The 19,512-nt window shown below is 43.3% G+C and overlaps 2 protein-coding genes across 5 annotated transcripts in view; one reads left to right on the plus strand and one right to left on the minus strand.

Moving 5' to 3' along the window:
• The window catches only part of LOC106806121 (dual oxidase 2-like), a gene marked incomplete in the record, with an annotated part of 20,710 nt that extends 17,630 nt beyond the window's left edge, over positions 1-3,080 (plus strand). The window contains 6 exon segments of the mRNA XM_014807975.1: positions 86-367; positions 672-901; positions 1,191-1,349; positions 1,500-1,655; positions 2,027-2,155; positions 2,638-3,080. Of these exon segments, the coding sequence (XP_014663461.1) occupies positions 86-367; positions 672-901; positions 1,191-1,349; positions 1,500-1,655; positions 2,027-2,155; positions 2,638-2,760 (1,079 nt within the window).
• A 2,149-nt stretch (positions 3,081-5,229) lies between these two features.
• The window catches only part of LOC106806133 (NAD kinase-like), a 35,484-nt gene continuing 21,201 nt past the window's right edge, over positions 5,230-19,512 (minus strand). For 3 of the 4 annotated variants that reach the window (XM_014807989.1, XM_014807988.1, XM_014807990.1), the window contains 10 exons: positions 16,494-16,577; positions 15,264-15,393; positions 14,591-14,699; positions 14,032-14,117; positions 12,948-13,053; positions 12,389-12,504; positions 10,588-10,687; positions 8,846-9,003; positions 7,649-7,731; positions 5,230-7,062 (listed from right to left, as the gene is read on the minus strand). In XM_014807989.1, the coding sequence (XP_014663475.1) occupies positions 6,843-7,062; positions 7,649-7,731; positions 8,846-9,003; positions 10,588-10,687; positions 12,389-12,504; positions 12,948-13,053; positions 14,032-14,117; positions 14,591-14,699; positions 15,264-15,393; positions 16,494-16,577 (1,192 nt within the window). In that variant the 3' untranslated portion in view covers positions 5,230-6,842. Of the gene's footprint in view, positions 7,063-7,648; positions 7,732-8,845; positions 9,004-10,587; positions 10,688-12,388; positions 12,505-12,947; positions 13,054-14,031; positions 14,118-14,590; positions 14,700-15,263; positions 15,394-16,493; positions 16,578-16,755; positions 16,807-19,512 lie in introns of those variants that run through there. The other variant, XM_014807991.1, reaches the window with a different exon arrangement.

Below are 19,512 nucleotides of genomic sequence, written 5' to 3' on the forward strand. Positions count from 1 at the left end.
CCAGTACTGCAAATCGTAACCTCGCGCGACGCGCTGAGATCGTGAGATGTCAGCCATGACCGCTGCGCTTGTCTTATTCCTGCAGGCTTCTCCGGCGTGCTCGTCACTCTCGTCGTCATCCTCATCTACACGTTCGCGATCCAGTACTCGCGTCGGCACGTGTTCAAGTGGTTCTGGGCGACGCACAACCTCTACGTCGTCATGTACATCCTCATGTTCATTCATGGCGCCGGCAGGCTCGTGCAGAACGGCTTCTTCTTCTACTTCTTCCTCGGGCCGGGCATTCTCTTCACACTCGACCGGCTCGTCAGCATCAGCAGAAAGAAAATCGAGATCGCTGTCATCAAAGCTGAAATCCTGCCATCTGGTGAGCAGTGGGAGAACTGCGATGCGATAGGCATGAGAGAAGATGGGTGATAAGTAGCAGTAGTAGGAAGAGCTGCGCAACAATTTAAGCAGAATATTTGCCACCTATATATTTTATGGTGCTGTTTATAAAATGTGCCTTATAAAATGTGCCTTATACAGGCATAGGACTAAACTTCCGGATCTTTGTGATGATGTCTTCCCATGAGAGTTTGTTCCGATATCGATTACGAACGCCCCATGCTCAATCCACTCGTAACATATCCAGCCACGTGCTAATAAAAACAACGCTTCTCCTCCGATAGATGTCACTGCTCTCACGTTCAAGAGACCTCAGAACTTCGAGTATCGATCTGGTCAGTGGGTGCGCATTGCGTGCGTGACGCAGGGTAGGAACGAATACCATCCGTTCACGCTGACGTCGTCACCGCACGAGGAACATCTGACCCTGCACATCAGAGCTGTGGGACCATGGACCATCAACTTACGGTCAACATACGATCCAAATGTCATCAGAGAACACTCCTATCCAAAGGTGATTATAAAAAATATTAGAACATGCAAACGAACATGACGGATAAAGGGAGGGATATATCGATAAACTAAGGAATATAATAATAAATTGATGGAAACACACGAACGGGCGGTGGACATTCAACGGGAATTATTTAATATTTTTATTATTTGATTGATAATCAATTGATCAATCGATACGTTTCAAACGCTTGCAGTTTAGTGGTTATTTGTCATAAACATATCACGTGGTTTGCGGAGCACTAAGATAAAATATGCAATTAATTAGTAATTTCGCCCTGCACACACAGCTATACTTGGACGGGCCGTACGGTGAAGGGCATCAGGACTGGTACAAGTTCGAGGTAGCCGTCCTAGTTGGCGGTGGCATTGGTGTGACACCATTCGCCTCGATTCTTAAAGACCTCGTTTCAAGGTCCAGCGTTAGCACAAACTTCGCTTGCAAAAAGGTAAGGGTACTTGTTTGCCTCAGACAACACACTTTTATTACCGACATACATCGTTTTTTATATCCCATTGCAAGTGATGTTGTAATCATATTATTCGCTTGGCACTTACCCGAGTGCGTGTAAGTGTGGAACTCTTCTTTGCCGCGAAAGGTGTATTTCCTGTGGGTGACGAGGACACAGAAGCAGTTTGAGTGGATGACAGATATCATTCAGGACGTAGAGAACAACGACACTAGGGGACTCGTCTCCACCCACATTTTCATCACACAGTTCTACCAGAAGTTTGACCTACGCACAACGATGCTGGTGCGTTATCTAATAGTTTAGCAAGTGAGCAAGTTAGCAATAAAACGAGGGTTGCCCACCTCTATCTTAGTTGTAGTTATGTGAAATGCGGAAGAGTGATTAGCCGTGATGGTGCTAAACGTAAACGAACGTGTTACACGAACGCAGTCTACATTCGTTTAGTATGCTCCTATAAAGAGACAGGAAAACAATAATGACGATATCAAACGTGTAAATAAAATGTCTTGGCGATTGATGACATTTAACTTTGGTGGTAGGGGTTATTCACAATCGAACTTGTCTAAGTTCATGGAAGCTTACACAGCAGGGCTGAATAACGCAATTATAGCAGAATCAGCGCTTCATTTTAACTTCAAATGTAACTTCTTTAGTACGTCTGCGAGAGCCACTTCCAGAAGATATCCGGCCGCAGTCTCTTCACGGGTCTGAAATCCATCACTCACTTCGGCAGACCTCAGTTCGCCTCCTTTCTCAACTCACTGCAGGATGAACATCCAGAGGTACGTATGCGCATGCGAGAAAACTGCGTTTGCACATTCAGCATATTATATATTACTTGCGCGTCGCACGAATCTAAATCGTACAAGTTATGTAGATTTGTACTTTTTATTATTATTATATATCATTAGACATTACATACACGTAAATAGGCACACGCTACACAATATATACAGCTGTCGTACACATTATGCCAACTTAAGTGGGCTCTAGTTCAATGTTTGCGTCTAAAGGGGCACCACGCGTTGATGTGCGCGTTTTAGCGTCTGATCAGGTCGTAAAAGCTTATCTATATTAAACTAGATTCTTATAGCGGTTAGACTGAGGTCACGCTACAATTATACTTATACGTACTACTATATATATTATGATAAATATTTAAATGTAGACATATACACGTAGATAAGTTAATATTGTATGCATAACTGATGTTATACGTTAATTGCAGCTTCAGTTAATGTATGATTTTGCTGTTCTCGCACAGGTGGCTAAAATCGGTGTGTTCAGCTGTGGTCCACCACTAATGACGAGCTCCGTCGACAACGCATGCGCCGAACTAAACACGCAAGATGGCGCTGCGTTTTTGCATCACTTTGAGAACTTCTAGATATGTCGCTTGATAACGCGATAGACGTATTATATTCGTTTATGTTATCGATACATCCTATAATTATTATGTCCTTAAATATACGTAATGCATGAAAAACAATGGACAATTTAAATTACGCTCTTAGTCTATAATCAGAGTAATACTTGGCCCTTGTCTGTATCTTAGCATAATATCATAACTACTTCAGAAGATATATTTTTTCCTTGGCCATATAGATTTAAACAATAGCACGTGATTTAATCACCTAAGCGGTAGCAAGTGAATACAATATGATTAATTTAGCATACCGAGTAATAAAACTGTGGATCGAAATAGTGCTTTAAGTATTAGCATAATTATTATTGTTGTTGTTACTATTATTATTATAATTATTATTATGTGTTGTGCGTGTACGAGTGAGTGCATGCGTTGTGTGCCTACGTGAACAATGCGCTTAACTTGCCTTATACGATATCAGTTAGATTTCGTTCGCGCATGTCTAGTATCTTCCAAAAATTATTTTATTCAAGCTATATATTTAAAGAAGAAAGCCCAAATTTACTAGTAGTTTGTTATGAAAAATCGATATCACAATATTTCCCTAAAATAATTATGAGGTGCAAAATTGTTGCCAAATATTATTTCTCTCATATTAATTAGTGTTCCCAAGCTCAGCGTCTGACAACGAAATTGGAGTCGACTTACACAACTACAATGTAGAGAAGGGTCATACCCAAGAGTGGTTTGATATAAAAATGTCTATACCTATGCCCCATTTACAAACTACACATCACCACGTCTTCAGAAGTTGCCTTAAACGTAGTATGGCTAACAAGGTGAACTGTTAAGAACAATCTGTGTGTGAGTGTGCGTGCGTGCGTGCGTGCGTGCGTGCGTGCGTGCGTGCGTCCGTGCGGTTAATTTGGTAATAATATTTTATTAATAAGCAAAACATTGTCAGTTTACAATCAATATTTGTGGCATTGCCATAAAATCTTTAATTCAACTAATATATTATATAATATCTCAATGCAAGTTTTCATCAGTGTACACACTGTCTACAGTACAGAACGCTACGAATGACTACATCTTATCTACACCTTGTCTAAAAAAGAAAACTATTATATCGCAGAGTAAATCAAGATGTTCAAAAGTAGAGAACTCTGGATTGTGACTTTCCCCAAATGACACACGGATTAAGTGCACACGGACGACATCAGTGCATTTTTCAAACTAATATTATATTCATTTTTTCAAATTGAACAACATAAAATAAATATGTAAAAAAACGTGAAACCCTTTATCTTAACTCTTTACTTATCTAAGTCCGCACATGTCAGTGATGTAATTTACACGATTGCGTCACGACACACAATAATAAGTTACGATATTAATTTCATCAGTTGTTAAACGGAATGAAATTCTATAAAGGGCACAGCAAAGATTCTGATTATTAACCGCAAAACACCGCGTTACCAGGCATCACAGTTACATAATTATGTGCATCCACCATTATTGCTCTATATGCCTACAAATCAACGTCCGCATAGCTATCGTTGTCACCGACTCGCTATCAGTGGTTTCTCGCCAACGCCAAACAAAATATCAGAAAATAAATACCGCAACCTTACACCCAGCGCATCTGGAATCGGGAGGCGAAGAACATATTACGAACACATTAAAAATCAGAATTTCCAGAAACGTAATGTAGTTACGGCATGTTACAACTACACATAATTCACCCATGGCAGTGGTGGTGTTTTACTGCGTACTATGGCGTAATGCACCAACGCAATCGGCGCAATAGGTAGTAGCCGTGTCAGCTATCAGGACTGCAACGCACTCGCGACGTGGCGCGTATGGTTGGCCATCGTACTCAAAAATAATAATTTTTACCGCGGTAAAAATAATTCAACCGCGGTTAAATTATGTGTAACCAGGCCTCTGATTGGGTAAAAGGGCAATAATTCAACCGCGGTTAAATTTTATTTAATTTTACTCAAGTAAAATGACGCATGCGTCAAAATACTCAACGAAAGTCCGCCGCACACGTGAGTATTTTGACGCATACATCATTTTACTTGAGCAAAATTACTCACGTGTGCGCCGGGCTTAAACATAATTTAACCACGGTTGAATTATTGCCCTTTCACCCAACCAGAGGCCTTGCTGCGCATAATTTAACCGCGGTTGAATTATTTTTACAGCGATATAAATAATTATTTCTGAGTACAATGTCCAACCATAGACACGAGCATTTACTGCTCGGTGTGGAATGTCAATCGTGAACGACGTAACACAGTGCACGTCGGTACCCCACACAGAATGTCACGAGAAATCTATTATCACTACCTTTCCGCGCACCTCTCTCAACCACACGCATTGTTCACACAGTGAACATAACAGCAAGTGGCCATAGTGGCGCCACAAACTGTGGTCAAGCTTTTAGCACTACCAGGTTACACATTCGACTTCAGCATTTTCAGATTTTGTCTGTATATCTTTGCACTCTTGCACGTTCTTCGTATGAAACATGCCAATAACGAATATAATAATCATTTCATGCCATAACCTCGGTAGCCTAACTATAACTTTCCAACTATAATATTCCATTCTGAGTAGTGAACATGGCAATTTACTTCATATTACAACTAGAATGAAAGACACAAGGTACCTCTACACCTACATTTTCCCAGCAACGCAATAGTGGAATTAACATTTCCTGGTTTTCTTGATGATAAAATGTCAATAGTCACGAGATTGTAATCATGCACAGTATTTCGTCATCTGTTGGAAAGTAAAGAAATCGGGGCTCATTCCTGTCATTGGGGGACAATGTTGACAAGATAGCTTAAATTAGCATCTATCAGTAGAACATGCGTCACAATGCTCTTTCATCATCAACCAAGAAAAACACGTGTCACAAATGAAATACTAACAGGTTTCTCACTGGTCCCGCCTGAGCATGTGTGTAACAATAGCTGATAGTGAACCAATGACCCATTGATTTTCATGTTCGATCTCTAGTTTACTGCTTGATGAGGAACTTTCCCAATCGCCCCCCCTTCTCTTTTTTGCGCCTCTCCCTTTTACTCATTAGCTTGCTCACTCAATATTCACCTCTCTCCGTCTCTCCCACTTCCCCTTCTATCTTATTCTTTCAATCCCCCTAGCTCAATATATATGATATATATATATATATATTTGTGCTCGATTCATTTAATGATAGAAATTACTAACTCGTTTACGATACACACGTTCATATCCAATACGTCACAGATTTATGAAACAAATAAATGCATATAGTAATATTTAAATATGCTATTTAACCGATATCTTACAATTACCACCAGCAATCTAGTGAACAAACCCGAATCTATATAACAGTATTCGAGAGTACCCGCTATGTACAGGTTACACGGCACGTCTCCATGCAACTCTTTCACCACATCATACCTTGAGGCACCATTATACGCGAAACGAAGAGCGAAAACTCACTAATCCGTGCATACTGAACCTATATACTGCTCTGTCCGATCACTACGTAGTCATATAATACATGGAGGTCCTTCTCTATAACTGTTGCCACGCTTAGCATTAGCATCAAGCTAATGCCCAGCCATTTTTCACCCAATAAACAAAATTCACTCGATAGCTTGCCCAGAAAGCTAGCAGTTACGCGTAACGCACCGGCAAAAGATTTCAAGTATTTGTTTTGCGTATAACTCCACTTCAACACAAACTGTATATATACATACGTATAATCATAAATGTGTACATCTGCATTAAAAGCAAGCTACACAATTGTGTAAACTATCACGCAACGAGAACGTTCACTGTTTGACAGTGCTATACAACGATTGCTCTATTTGTAGATACGATAATTGTATACCTCTTCCCAACCCCCTAAGCGAGCCCAACGGTACCATTCCTCTTGCAGACTACACTATCTAAAATTTATTGCTATGGTGAGTCACAAACTGCCACTATCAGCCGTTGTTGCTGATGTCAACATCCTCCCACTAGAGCAGCCACAGCAGGTATCAGCTAGCCTCTGAGCATGTCAGCAGTCGTTGCCACGCTCTGCGCCGGCACGCCCGCTAGTAGCTGTTGTCGCAGTTTGTGTCGGAGCCGGAATTTCGCGAGCAGAGGCTGTTGCTGCTGCTGGAGGGAGTCATGCCGTTGCCGATGCCGATGAAGGGCTTCTGGCGATGGCGCACGTTCCAGTGCATGCACGTGCCGAGGCAGTCGAACCAGTCCATGATCTGATCATCGCGGCAGATGCACGGCACCGGGTAGATGGCGGTCGCCACGCGCAGGCTGCAATGAGACGAAGAGCACGCGTCTGCATCACGGCGGCGCACGAAAGCATCGATACTGCAGTGGCTACTTGTGAGATGGATGTTTAACGAGATAACCACAACAACGACAACGACACCAACGATAGCAACAACAACAATAAAAACAACAAACGACGACAACAATGTCAATAATAACAATAACAATAACTCAAAACAACAACAAAAAACGGCATCAACAGCAACAGCAGTAGCAACAACAATAACAACAACTTCAACTACAACAACAATGACACCAACAACAACAACGACAAAAGCAACAATACCAAGGAAATTTATAATGATAACAATAGCAATACCAGCAACCAGAAAACTTTTGCAAGTGTTTTAAAAGCACACAACTGCTCACACCCACAAACGCACACACACGCATGCACGCGCGTGCACACACATGTGCCCGCGCACACACACGTACACGCACACGCATGCACAAACATACACACACACACACGCACGCACGCACGCATGCACTCACACACACACACCCACACACAAAGGGTGACAATGCTGTTCATTAGACGTTAGTGGGTAGTTCAACGTGTACTTACAGTTCACCATGTGCCAGCTCATGTCTGTTCCTGCCGTCATACGAGACCCAGGCTGTGGAGCGAGCTTCAGGTGATACCATAACCTGTGAGTTCAAAAATGCCCAATGATATAATGTATGCATGGCTGTAGGGTTAATTCTCACAGAAGCCATTATAATTAGGCCATTTATAAGGCCACTTAAATTCACATAGAGCAAATCTTGCTGCCAAATAAATATTGCTGGTATTCCACATACAAAAAACAATCATATATTGCTAGTATGATGAACTGCAAGTAGAATTTATGCCATTATTTCATGCAATTCCATAGCAGCTTGATGTCTGTAGTTAGAATGGAAAACCAATTAAACGTTAGGGAAATCCAATTAAACGTTCGAAGAGAAAACTCATCATCTAATCCAGAAACAACAACAGTAAGTTACGACATGCCAGTGAAACAGATTACAGATTTTAAGCATTCACGATCTTATATCATGTTGATTAAACTAATTTTAACTCGTTCATCCTTACATACAGCAGTATGATCAGTATTGATGTTTATCGATCACTATTCTAATCACCAATATTCGCATGTCACCCACAACATGTATTGATACTCATTAATCAATAATCAAATCATCCATAATTGCATATCAACCACACCAAGTATCAATACTCATCAATCAATAATCAAATCGTCGATACTCACATATCAACCACACTAAGTATCAATACTTATCAATCAATAATCAAACGTTCGTGATACTCGACATATTCACCACACCAAGTATCAGATTACTCATCAATCAATTAAATCAAACTCGTCGATACTCGCATACTCAACCACCACCAAGCTATTCGAAACTATATCAATCAAATAATCAAATTCTTAATCACTTGCATAGATCAACCACACAGTCATCATACTTATCAATCAATGATCAATCATTCCACATACTTGCATATCAACCACACCAAGTATCAATACTTATCAATCAATAATCAAATCATCAATACTTGCATATCAACCACACCAAGTATCAATACTCATCAATCAATAATCAAATCGTCGATACCTGCATATCAACCGTGACGAGTATAGCACCTAATATAGCCATAATCCATACTCATCGATCAATAACCAAATCCCGATCACTCATCACGTGCAACTCTCAGTCACTACTCAGTCAGTACTACTCGTCGTCCGCAGCGACTCACCTTGATTTCGACGCCTGCTGGCAGGACTATGGGTCGGAATGAGAGCGAGTGAGGACAGATGGGCGTGATCATGATCGCCGGCACGCTGGGATGTACTAGCGACGCTCCGGCCGACACCGCGTACGCTGTGCTGCCCGTCGGCGTCGAGATGATCAGACCTACACGTCGTAGAGAGAGAGACAGAGAACATAGTCATGTAGAGGAAACACTGTCACATAGAAGAGACGCGGTCAAGTAGAGAGAACATGATCACACAGAAGAGACGCGGTCATGTAAAGGAAACACTGTCATGTAGAAGAAACATTGTCACACAGAAGAGACATGGTCATGTAAAGTGAACGCTGTCATGTAGAAGAAACATTGTCACACAGAAGAGACATGGTCATGTAAAGTGAACGCTGTCATGTAGAAGAAACACTGTCACACAGAAGAGACATGGTCATGTAAAGTGAACGCTGTCATGTAGAAAAAACACTGTCACACAGAAGAGACATGGTCATGTAAAGTGAACGCTGTCATGTAGAAGAAACATTGTCACACAGAAAAGACATGGTCATGTAAAGTGAATGCTATCATGTAGAAGAAACACTGTCACACAGAAGAGACATGGTCATGTAAAGTGAACGCTGTCATGTAGAATAAACATTGTCACACAGAAAAGACATGGTCATGTAAAGTGAACGCTGTCATGTAGAAGAAACACTTTCACACAGAAGAGACAGTGTCATGTATAGGACACACTGTCATGTAGAGATAATACTGTCACATGGAGGAGACAATGCCCCACAGAAGAGTCACAATCACATAAAGGATATGCTGTTATAAATAGGCGACACTATCAAGTAGAACTTGAAGGAACACGGTTACGTAGAAGTGACATTTTCACCCAAAAGAGATGCTGTCAAATAGAGGAGACCATGGCACACAGAGAAAACACTGTCAAGCATAGAAAACACTGTAAGGTAAAGAGAACATGGTTACATACATAAAATTCTTCCACGTAGAGAGAACAGTGTCACGGAGAGAACAGCGTCATGTAGAATAAACATCATCACATAGGGAAAACACTGGCACGTATGGTAAACACCGTCAGACAATCAGGAAACGTTTTCGCACAACAGAAATCCCTATTGAACAACGAGGCACGTTCACAAAAGGCCGTGCACGTGGCCCTGTTACCTCATGTTTTAATACAGAGATGCGTGACATGACTCACACGAGGTCCCTAAATTATATACGCATAACAACTGTCAACGTTTCCTCTTAAAGCTCCACAACAATTCAATCTCTTTTGCTACTTCATAATGAACTTCTGTCATTGTGATTATTTGTTTCTGAATTGGTGTAGTAATTTGGATGACTCAAACACACAGACAGCACTTGGGTGCATGTAAACATATGTCAGGAGTGATTCAGGCAGTGTGTTCCTATGGCATCATAATAAATAATAATAATAAATATAGTAATAATAATATCATAATAAAGTTGATTATGGGCAGAGTGTCATGGTTACATATCCCGCCAGCAAGTTTAGACGTGGAATGTGGAGTCGATGCATAAATCACTATTGTCGAAGGGAAGAAAATTACAATGACATCGAATTTCTGTTTAGGAAAATGTTAATTAAAAGAGATGTGAACGCTGAGAGCATAGAAATTATAGGCTATCAACAGTAAATCAACTACGGCATGGCCGACGATTAGTTAGAATATTGGAATATAAAAAAGTCGATAATGACTCACCATCACCCTGTACTGACGTCACGTAGCGGCCCTCCACGTACAGGTCTAAATTGGTAAGATATGGACTTGGGCCCCTATCTATTACGACCTCATTCAAGACCTAGATGAAAGGAAAGATATGCACCACTGCACACAATTATATTTACATCGCACCCCTGGCTCTGAATGCAAGCATTTCGAATGCTGGCAAGTGACCAACACATGGATTTTAATAGATCGCAATTATTGTACACTGTAGAAGGTGCCACAAAAGGCTCTCCGTGGCCTTCCAGTTGGATTATGCCTACCCGAATAAGCAGCACATAAATGGCATTCAGGAACGACATGGTTCCACGATCTGTAAAGCTCACATACGTATGCACGTTCACACACACACACACACACACGCACCGATATGTAATAACATCTAAAAATAGATATATCAATATCTATAGATTATACAATCATGGCATGGTTGCCCAAACAACCAGTCAATAATTTTTTTTTTATATATATAATATCAGGAAGAAATATCACTATAGGAGGAGAATGACTGTGAGCGACGTGAAACACTGCCAAAAAACCATGACAACTTCACATATTCATAACCATTCATACCCATATTCGTATTCATACTGATTAATCTCATATATCATATTAACCTGGTGATATTTGTGTCACATTGCCACTGCGTTGGGCAATTTTAAGCCTTTTCAGGTACAACCCCACAAAAAACTGCCAAGTCATCCCCATCGGTAATTTTCCACAGTTGGAGTGTGCTTATCAGCCTCAGATTACAACTAGTTTGAGGACATGTATGCTCGTGCGTGTGTTGTGCGTGCGTGCATCCGTGGTGTGTACTGCGCGTGGGCGTGCATATTCACATAGCACGATTAGAGAGATAAATACATGTAGTAGTACTACAATCTACAGACCTACTATGCAAGTAACGAGACCTAAATTAAATAACCCGACACACGAAAGCCGAACGACTACGTGAGGCAAACACGACCCTTGCTAGCGAGTAATAACGTAGTATATAAAACTGGAGAGAGAGAGATTGTTAGATATACGGAGAGAGAGAGAGAGAGATTGTTAGATATACGGAGAGAGAGAGAGAGAGAGAGATTGTTAGATATACTACTAGCCAGGTGCATGGTTTTCTATGTGACGCACCCACCGCACACTAGAATGCGTGCGGAGTCGCTCGGATATATATCCTTTATCTGCTGGCGTAAGAAAACCTTGAACGAATTTGTGTCAATTCACCGTTAGCTCGGGTTAACGACTCCCACTAAGACGACATTACGACAAGGTTTATGACACTAGTTACGTGCGAGAGTAACAACAGGAGACGGGGAAGGGAAGGAGATCAGAAGGAGAGAAGGCTGCGGGAGGTGGAATGTTAATTACGCTATGTACGCGACACCGCGCACGTAAGATCAGCCAACGTTCGAAACTGCACTCAGATTGGTAGTAAACGTTAATTCTCGTGTTATCTCTACATCACACATAGTATTACCTATTTTGGACACACATGTTCACGAAATTTTACATAGTAATCACGCACATTATTGCTTTAATTAAACATACAGGTTTAACATTTAAACACCGTATTAAGAATACATGTTAACACTTCACATCAAGCACACAACTTTACACACACACGCACGCACGCACGCACTCACACACACACACACACGCACGCACGCACGCACGCACGCACGCACGCACGCACGCACGCACGCACACACACACACACGCACGCACGCACGCACGCACGCTCGCACACACGCACGCACGCACGCACACATATACTCACCATCATAGATTTCTGGTGGGAAGCCTGCAGGTTCTTCACAGGTATACGTGACAGATCGGAATCCACCTTCGTGATCGCGCACTTCAAGCGACTGCGCAGCGATAGCTTGGCATTTCCTGCGATGAGGAAAAAAGATAAAGAGAGTCAGCGTCAGCGCGGCGTTTCAAACACGAGTCGGCACACATCCCGGGGGCAGTCTCTCGCTCGAGTGACTGGCAAGCATCCACAAAATAAATTTCGCTCGTGACGCTTTAGAAAACGTGCGGATGTGGTTCATTTTGAACCGGATTATGCCAGCATGATGTACACTATCGTGACAAGAGTCAGAGCCTGTGATAGATACACCCTGACCAGGAATGCTTCGCTTGCTATGCACTTTCCTATACCACTCCATCAACACAAGCTAACAGCACACACGGACACACCGTTCACCTATGAATTCGAAAAACCACTGGAACATGGGTGTAAATCTTTACCCACTATAGAAAACAGGACAAGACAGCTGCGATATACTGGCGACTCGGACGGATGCTACCCCCAAAGGTCGCGCAAGCCTTACCTTCCAACACAGAAGTCAGAACACTTTTGAAGTTCTCGGCATATTCAAATATCGTCAAAAAGCCGAGTGATCCTAGGTGGAAGGCCAGCACTGGGGGAACGCTCGTCTGCAACAGGAACAAGCGGAAACGTTTTATAGTTATGATCACAAACAAGGCTGATGAATTTACATACAAGCGTACGTGATATATTTAATTCGTCGCAAGCAGTGGCAAGGTAATATTCAATCGCACGTATTATCACGCTCCAGTTGTGCTCGGCTGCACAAATAGCCAGCATAACAACAGGTGCATACAGGTATGCCAGAGACTGCACAGGCAAATGCTCGATCGAATGAATAAATACTGAGACAAACAAAGAAATTCACACAATGCAACATGCATGTTATTTAAATAAAAAAAAATTTGAATGTGATATGACAAAAACCAGCAAAAATAACACTAAACGTAAAAGATAAAACCATCCAAAGCAAAATTATCATGAATTACAAATTTATCACAAATTTGCTTGATTATATTTAACTATAGAACGCAAACCGGAAACACGCCACTGTGTCCACACAGTAACCTATACCAACACAATTACTAGCAGTGACATGAACAAAATTCATGCAGGGGCCATGAATTGGTATAAATACGCTACGTATTGGGTCAGGGAACTGTAATGTGAAATGTTCTTCTGACATGACTACAGGGAAAATACTCATGGCACAATACGTGCACTATATCTAGCACCTACAGTGCATTTATGCACGCCTGCCTGCACGGATACAACATGTTGCTTTGTCACTACCTTCGTCAGCACAATACTCGCAAAACTGCGATATTTTACAAACTGAAACCATTTCTTGCCTCTGTTTATAAGTAAATATAAGAAACTCAAATTATGAATGAATGAGTTATATTATGAATTATTATTAGGATATGAAGTCTGACAGCCTTACAATACAGTGTGCCGCTATTTGCCCCTGTACTTGTAAAACTGTGTATGGGCCTGTGAATACATTATACATGTACGTGTGTGTGTGCTTGCGTGTACACACGTCTCTTATGTACCTGAACATACACGAACATAAGGGAGCTTACCTGAAATAGGCTAGAAGCATGTAGTAACGTTCCATCGCCCCCGAGGCACAGGATGAAGTCTATCTTGTCAGTGAGGTCATCTTGACCTGCTCATCGAACACAACAACAGAATGCTAGATACATTCGACATCTGCACTACAGCACTTGCAGCCAATATAAGTGATACTTGGGTGGGGTTCAACTAGTCTGTTGCCTCTTTGCACAGAGGCGTGGGTAACGTGGCAGACTTCACTCGTGGTTTAGCATGCACACTGTGCTCCGCAACTTTTGCCGCGTAAAGACAAATGTGACAAAAATAAAGATAATTTTATGCACCAGATAAATGTCGTTGCATGAGGTTATGTCAATCCAACTCATATAGATCAACGACGAATGATCACACTGCCATGACACCTCTTCTCTCTCTCTCTCTCTCTCTCTCTCTCTTGCTATCTCTCTTCTCTCTCTTTCAATCTCTCTCAATCTCTCTCAATCACTCTCTTTCTCTCTCTATATAATTATATATCTTACAAATATACACAGCTTGGCAACATAAATCATCAGTCGATCAACAGCATACCTTCACTGACGGTGTACAATTTATCCTTCAGTCTGTCAAAGTCCTCGTTGCTGTTCAGTTTTACGTCCTTGAGTATTGCTTCCTCCACGTACACCATCATGCGCCTCTCCTGCAACGTAGAGTTGTAAACATGTAGCAACATGCACCTCACACGCGCATGCACACGCACACGCTACATCGTTTCCATTTCATTCATTTCGATATGTATAGCCACGCGAACACACTGCACTCACGAATGCGAATGGTTACCTCTACTGCACTTACTCACATGCAGAGAAGGGTATGTAAACGTACATGAAGCCAGACACTCGTGCATGGACGTGCTACGATACATTCACCAGATGGGAACGCTCTCACAGACCACCTTTACCCACCCCTCCCAGCTCCTCCAAAGCTACCCACCTCTCACATCCTCACAGACCACCCTCCCTTTACCACCTTCCAGCCTACCCTCCTCTCACCTCCGTCCAGCTCTCTCCCCTCCTCTTAGCCCACCCTCACTTTACCACCCTTAACCCACCCTCTCCCCAACTCCTATCAGACCACCCTCTCCCCACCTCCTCTCAGACTACCCCCTCCCCACCTCATCGCAGCCCACCCTTCACTCCCTACAAGCCCACCTTCCCCTCACTGCCTCCCAGGCCACAGTCGCCCGGCTGGATAGTGCCGATACCTTCACTAGGTGACTGATGATCTCGACAAACGGCCGGATGATGTCTTCATCGTAGATCTTCTTGATGACAAGCACGCTGAATGGTGTCTTGTACCACGTCAGTCGCAGGCTTGCCGGATCCTGTATCGACCTGCAACCGGCGATGATGGTGCGTTTAGGCGGCGACCACGTACAGACATCGAGCGCCCGCACCTATGATCGGGGCATCTCCCCTTCTCTCTCTTTCTTTTTTTCTCTCTCTCTCTCCCTCTATCTTTCTCTCTCTCCTCTCTCCCCCTCTCTCTTTCTCGCTCCCTCTTGTGTGAGTGTGAGTGTGTGTGTGCGTGCGTGTGTGCGTGCATGCGTGCATGTGTGTGTGTGCGTGCGTGCATGCATGTGTGTGTGTTCGTGCGTGCGTGCGTGCATACGTACGTGCATGTGTCTCTCTCTATCTCCCGCCTTTCTCTATCTCTCTATCTGTCTCTCCCTCTCTCTATCACACCCAACTCACAACAAATGTCACAGCAGTGCACGCAACAAGGACAATTACAGAGCGTGATCCAGTCAGTGCTGTCCATTAGACAGCAAGGCCAGGGCCAGAGCTAGGACATGCTGGGTATGAGTGCATCGATGTCACGTTAGCTTGTGTTCTACCACCGATCTATGCTCGTTCTGTCCATAGCGGACCGTGAATATGAAGGCTACGTCAGGGCAGAGCCCCATTAGCTCGACAGAGACTAACAAGCAGTACACACTAACTGAAACGTATCCCCCCCCCCACAAACAGTGTTAGGTGAATGCTCACTGGTGCTATTTCCTTCGTTGGCCTACTTCAGAGATTGTACTAGCAACTGCAGTGGCTTGGCATATAGATATTAAAAAGAGTGTATTAAGAATTAAATCATTCTTAATATGCTCTTGATATTAATTAAGGGGTAGACACACTAGGCGATTTTTCATGCGATCGAGCCGGCCGACCGAGCCGCCAATCAGCGTGCTGAAAATCCACAGAGTCGCCCGACTCAGTCGCGTAGTGTGTCCACAGAGTCGCCCGACTGAGCCGGCCGGTTCGATCGCATGAAAAATCGCGTAGTGTGTCCACAGCTTTAGATATGCACACTTTTTAGGGGATTGATGTGAATTTAAGTGCCATTCCACTCGCCCGTGTGAGCACCAAGGGACTTATCAAACTGCGACGCGGCTAATGGGAGACACAGCATGGCGTTTAACTCCCAGTGTAAAAGTACTCACATAAGCCCTGCTGAGTTCTTCATCGTCCGAGCTTTTGGTCCGAAATTGTAGACAGGACTAGGGCCGGTCAGCGATCGTGCTCGCCTGTAAACACAGGATAAATACGCCACGGGTTAGACAGGCTGATCGAAACATCTCTCTACACATGTCAACAACGCATATCGAAACACATCCAAAGCTGCAGACGTTTACATATATATTCGCTGCCTGAACGAAAAAAGCGCACGACACTACATCAACAGAGACGGTGATCGAGAATTACCAGCCTCTTCCTATGCACATATCCACCATTTCCAACTTCATTCTGTGGGATTCAGCCGTGTTTGTGCTGTCCCTTGTGTGCAGCGCGTTAGTAGCCTCAGACCAGTAGACATGCACTACACGTATGTCATATACTCGCACGATCACAGCACCGCCCGATGAGTGAGTGAGACTCTCTTTAATGTCCTTCTGCTACACGTTATCTCTTTTCGGTGATCAAAACGAAATCAACTAATCGCTGGCGGCTGAAAATGGCATGGCTATGACACACTTCTACACAGCGAACGTGACCGTGTGTGCACACAGGTATTGTCGTCTAGAGGGGTACGCTTATAATTACAGCTAGAGAGCGTGCAGTCGTGATCTTGCATTTTGAAGGCTACGCGTTCCGCGTGGTTTAACGCGGGACTACGTGATGCACGTCAGCGTACATGGCGCATGATACGTCCTCACGACAGCACCACCTATGTAGTCCTCCACTCCGCCAAACACGTAAACTGCTATGATATCCATTGTCAGATTCCTGTGACCAACTCGACTATGCTGTCAATGTTTGGTGACAAATTCTGTGCTATAAGTACTAGAGTTCTAGCCACTATGACACACTGCCATCATATCACCCCCCAAGCAAGTGGGCCGTGCGTGCACGCATTTTACGTTAACTATCGCACGCGGAAATATATAAAAATATATCTCTGATTGTTGTAATCGTGAATCATCAGGTTATTTTGGCACCGGATGAGGGAAGCAGGGTTACATCCGAATAGCATTTCACGTTCGTACCGTACCGTACTGCATTACATGTGCAGTTACGGATGTCAGGACACCTTGGCCGAGTCCCACGGCTAATGACGATGGCAATTAGAAGTGGTTTAAGGTGTTGCACATAGAATACAATAGGTCGATAGGCGCAACCATGCTAGTCACATCTATATGTGACAATTGTTATGCTAGAACTTAGAAGGTTCATTCTTTCCGTTTACACACTGCTGGCGGGCCATGAAGGGCAGAGGAACACGAAGACACACATGAGAGGCAGAGGGCCACACACGCATGCGCGCACCCACACTCACACAAACACGCACGCACGCACGCACGCACGCACACGTCACACACACGCGCTCACGCGGGGTGTGTAACTGATAAGTGGAGAGCCTTGTGTGATGAATGTGGATATGATGTATGGTAGGAGTGTGTATAGATCAGGTAGAGGGTGTGTGAGATGTGGAATAAGGATGTATGAGCGAGAGTTAATATAGAAGAGTGAGGGACAGTGTGAAGACTCGTGGATAAGGATATATATATGTGGTAAATGATAAGGTGAGGATGGGTGTGAGATCGTGATAAGGAATGTAAATAATATATAAATATAGAATGTGGATTAATGATATATGGGATGAAGTGGTGTACTGATAGTGCGCGTGTGTGAGATTGGATATGATGTATGGGTGGGGTGTGATCATCGGATAGGTAGCGGCTGTGTGAGATGTGGATCATGATGTATAGGGTGAGGTGTGTAATTGAGTGAGGTGAGGCTAGATAATAGAGATAACTAAGGATAAATATATAATATATATAATAGGTGAGCGCGCCGCGTGTGAGAGAATGTGGATATATGGTTGTTTTCGATGTGTCGTCACGGGCAGGCTGCATAGAATAAAATAGTCATTAACGCTCCCCGTTGGATAGTCTAAACTAGAGCGGTGAACCAACCAAAAACTCATAAAGTATAGTCTTCCGACACCGCCCGCCACCTTCTCTCCAACGAGAGCTCGCTCTCCCAGCTGGATTCGCACAACTAACGGATTAATATTTCCATACCGTGAAATAAATATAGATTGCGTCACCAATGATTCGCATCCGCGCTATAAGCTTTCGCAGAACGAGTTCAGGCATAACTAACCACAGATATCTTTTTTTAATCCTTTGAGCTTTATTTTATTTTTTATTTTTATTCTCTCATTTATTTGCAATGACAAGCGAGCAATAAACCTCATCGCTATATATAATAATAATGAACAGCGCCGGTCACATAAAATATATATAAGAATTTATGGAGTGGTATTCTTGCCACAGTTAGACGAGTCTAGGCTCGGAAGGAAGGCAGCCAACTTACCGAGTCACGGGCCACGTAACGACTATCGCAGAAGGTCGATATTAATTCATGTTTCGAATTCGGTCCGCATATATATAATAAAACTATGGTATCGTGAACGGTTCTACTGGTACAACAAAGAGCGTTCCCAATAGCTGCAATAGAAATAGACGCATTCTCTACCCATACGTGAAGTGTGAGAAACCAGAAGGTAAAGTATGGACAGACCGTGGAGAAAGAAGCCAACAGTCTAGAATGAATAATGGGACGAACTGACTTCGGCGTAAAACTTTTATCATACTCATGCCCTTAATAATTGAAATTCGCACTGGCTTTGAGTGGTCAAGGTATCAGCCGACTTAAGGCGCACCATGCAGGTGGCCCTACTCCAAATAAAAATGGCGCCGAAAAATACCGCTCGGTCTTGGGCTGTGGGAAATAATCAGACGGGAGTGCCTTCCTGAGCTCCCCGAGCCGGGAAAAAACGCATGCGCGCGCGCGAGCCTTTAAACCAGCGAGCTGCCCTGACGTAAACACCCCATTGTCAAGGTGGCTGGTTATGTACGATATTGACCGCAGCCTCCATTGCCGGTGGAGAGAGCTGCGTGATCGCAAAAAGAGCCGCGTATACGACGCAGCCTACCGAGCTAACGACGATACTCA

Source organism: Priapulus caudatus, unplaced genomic scaffold, assembly GCF_000485595.1.
Source record: "Priapulus caudatus unplaced genomic scaffold, Priapulus_caudatus-5.0.1 Scaffold143, whole genome shotgun sequence".
Classification (NCBI taxonomy): domain Eukaryota; kingdom Metazoa; phylum Priapulida; class Priapulimorpha; order Priapulimorphida; family Priapulidae; genus Priapulus; species Priapulus caudatus.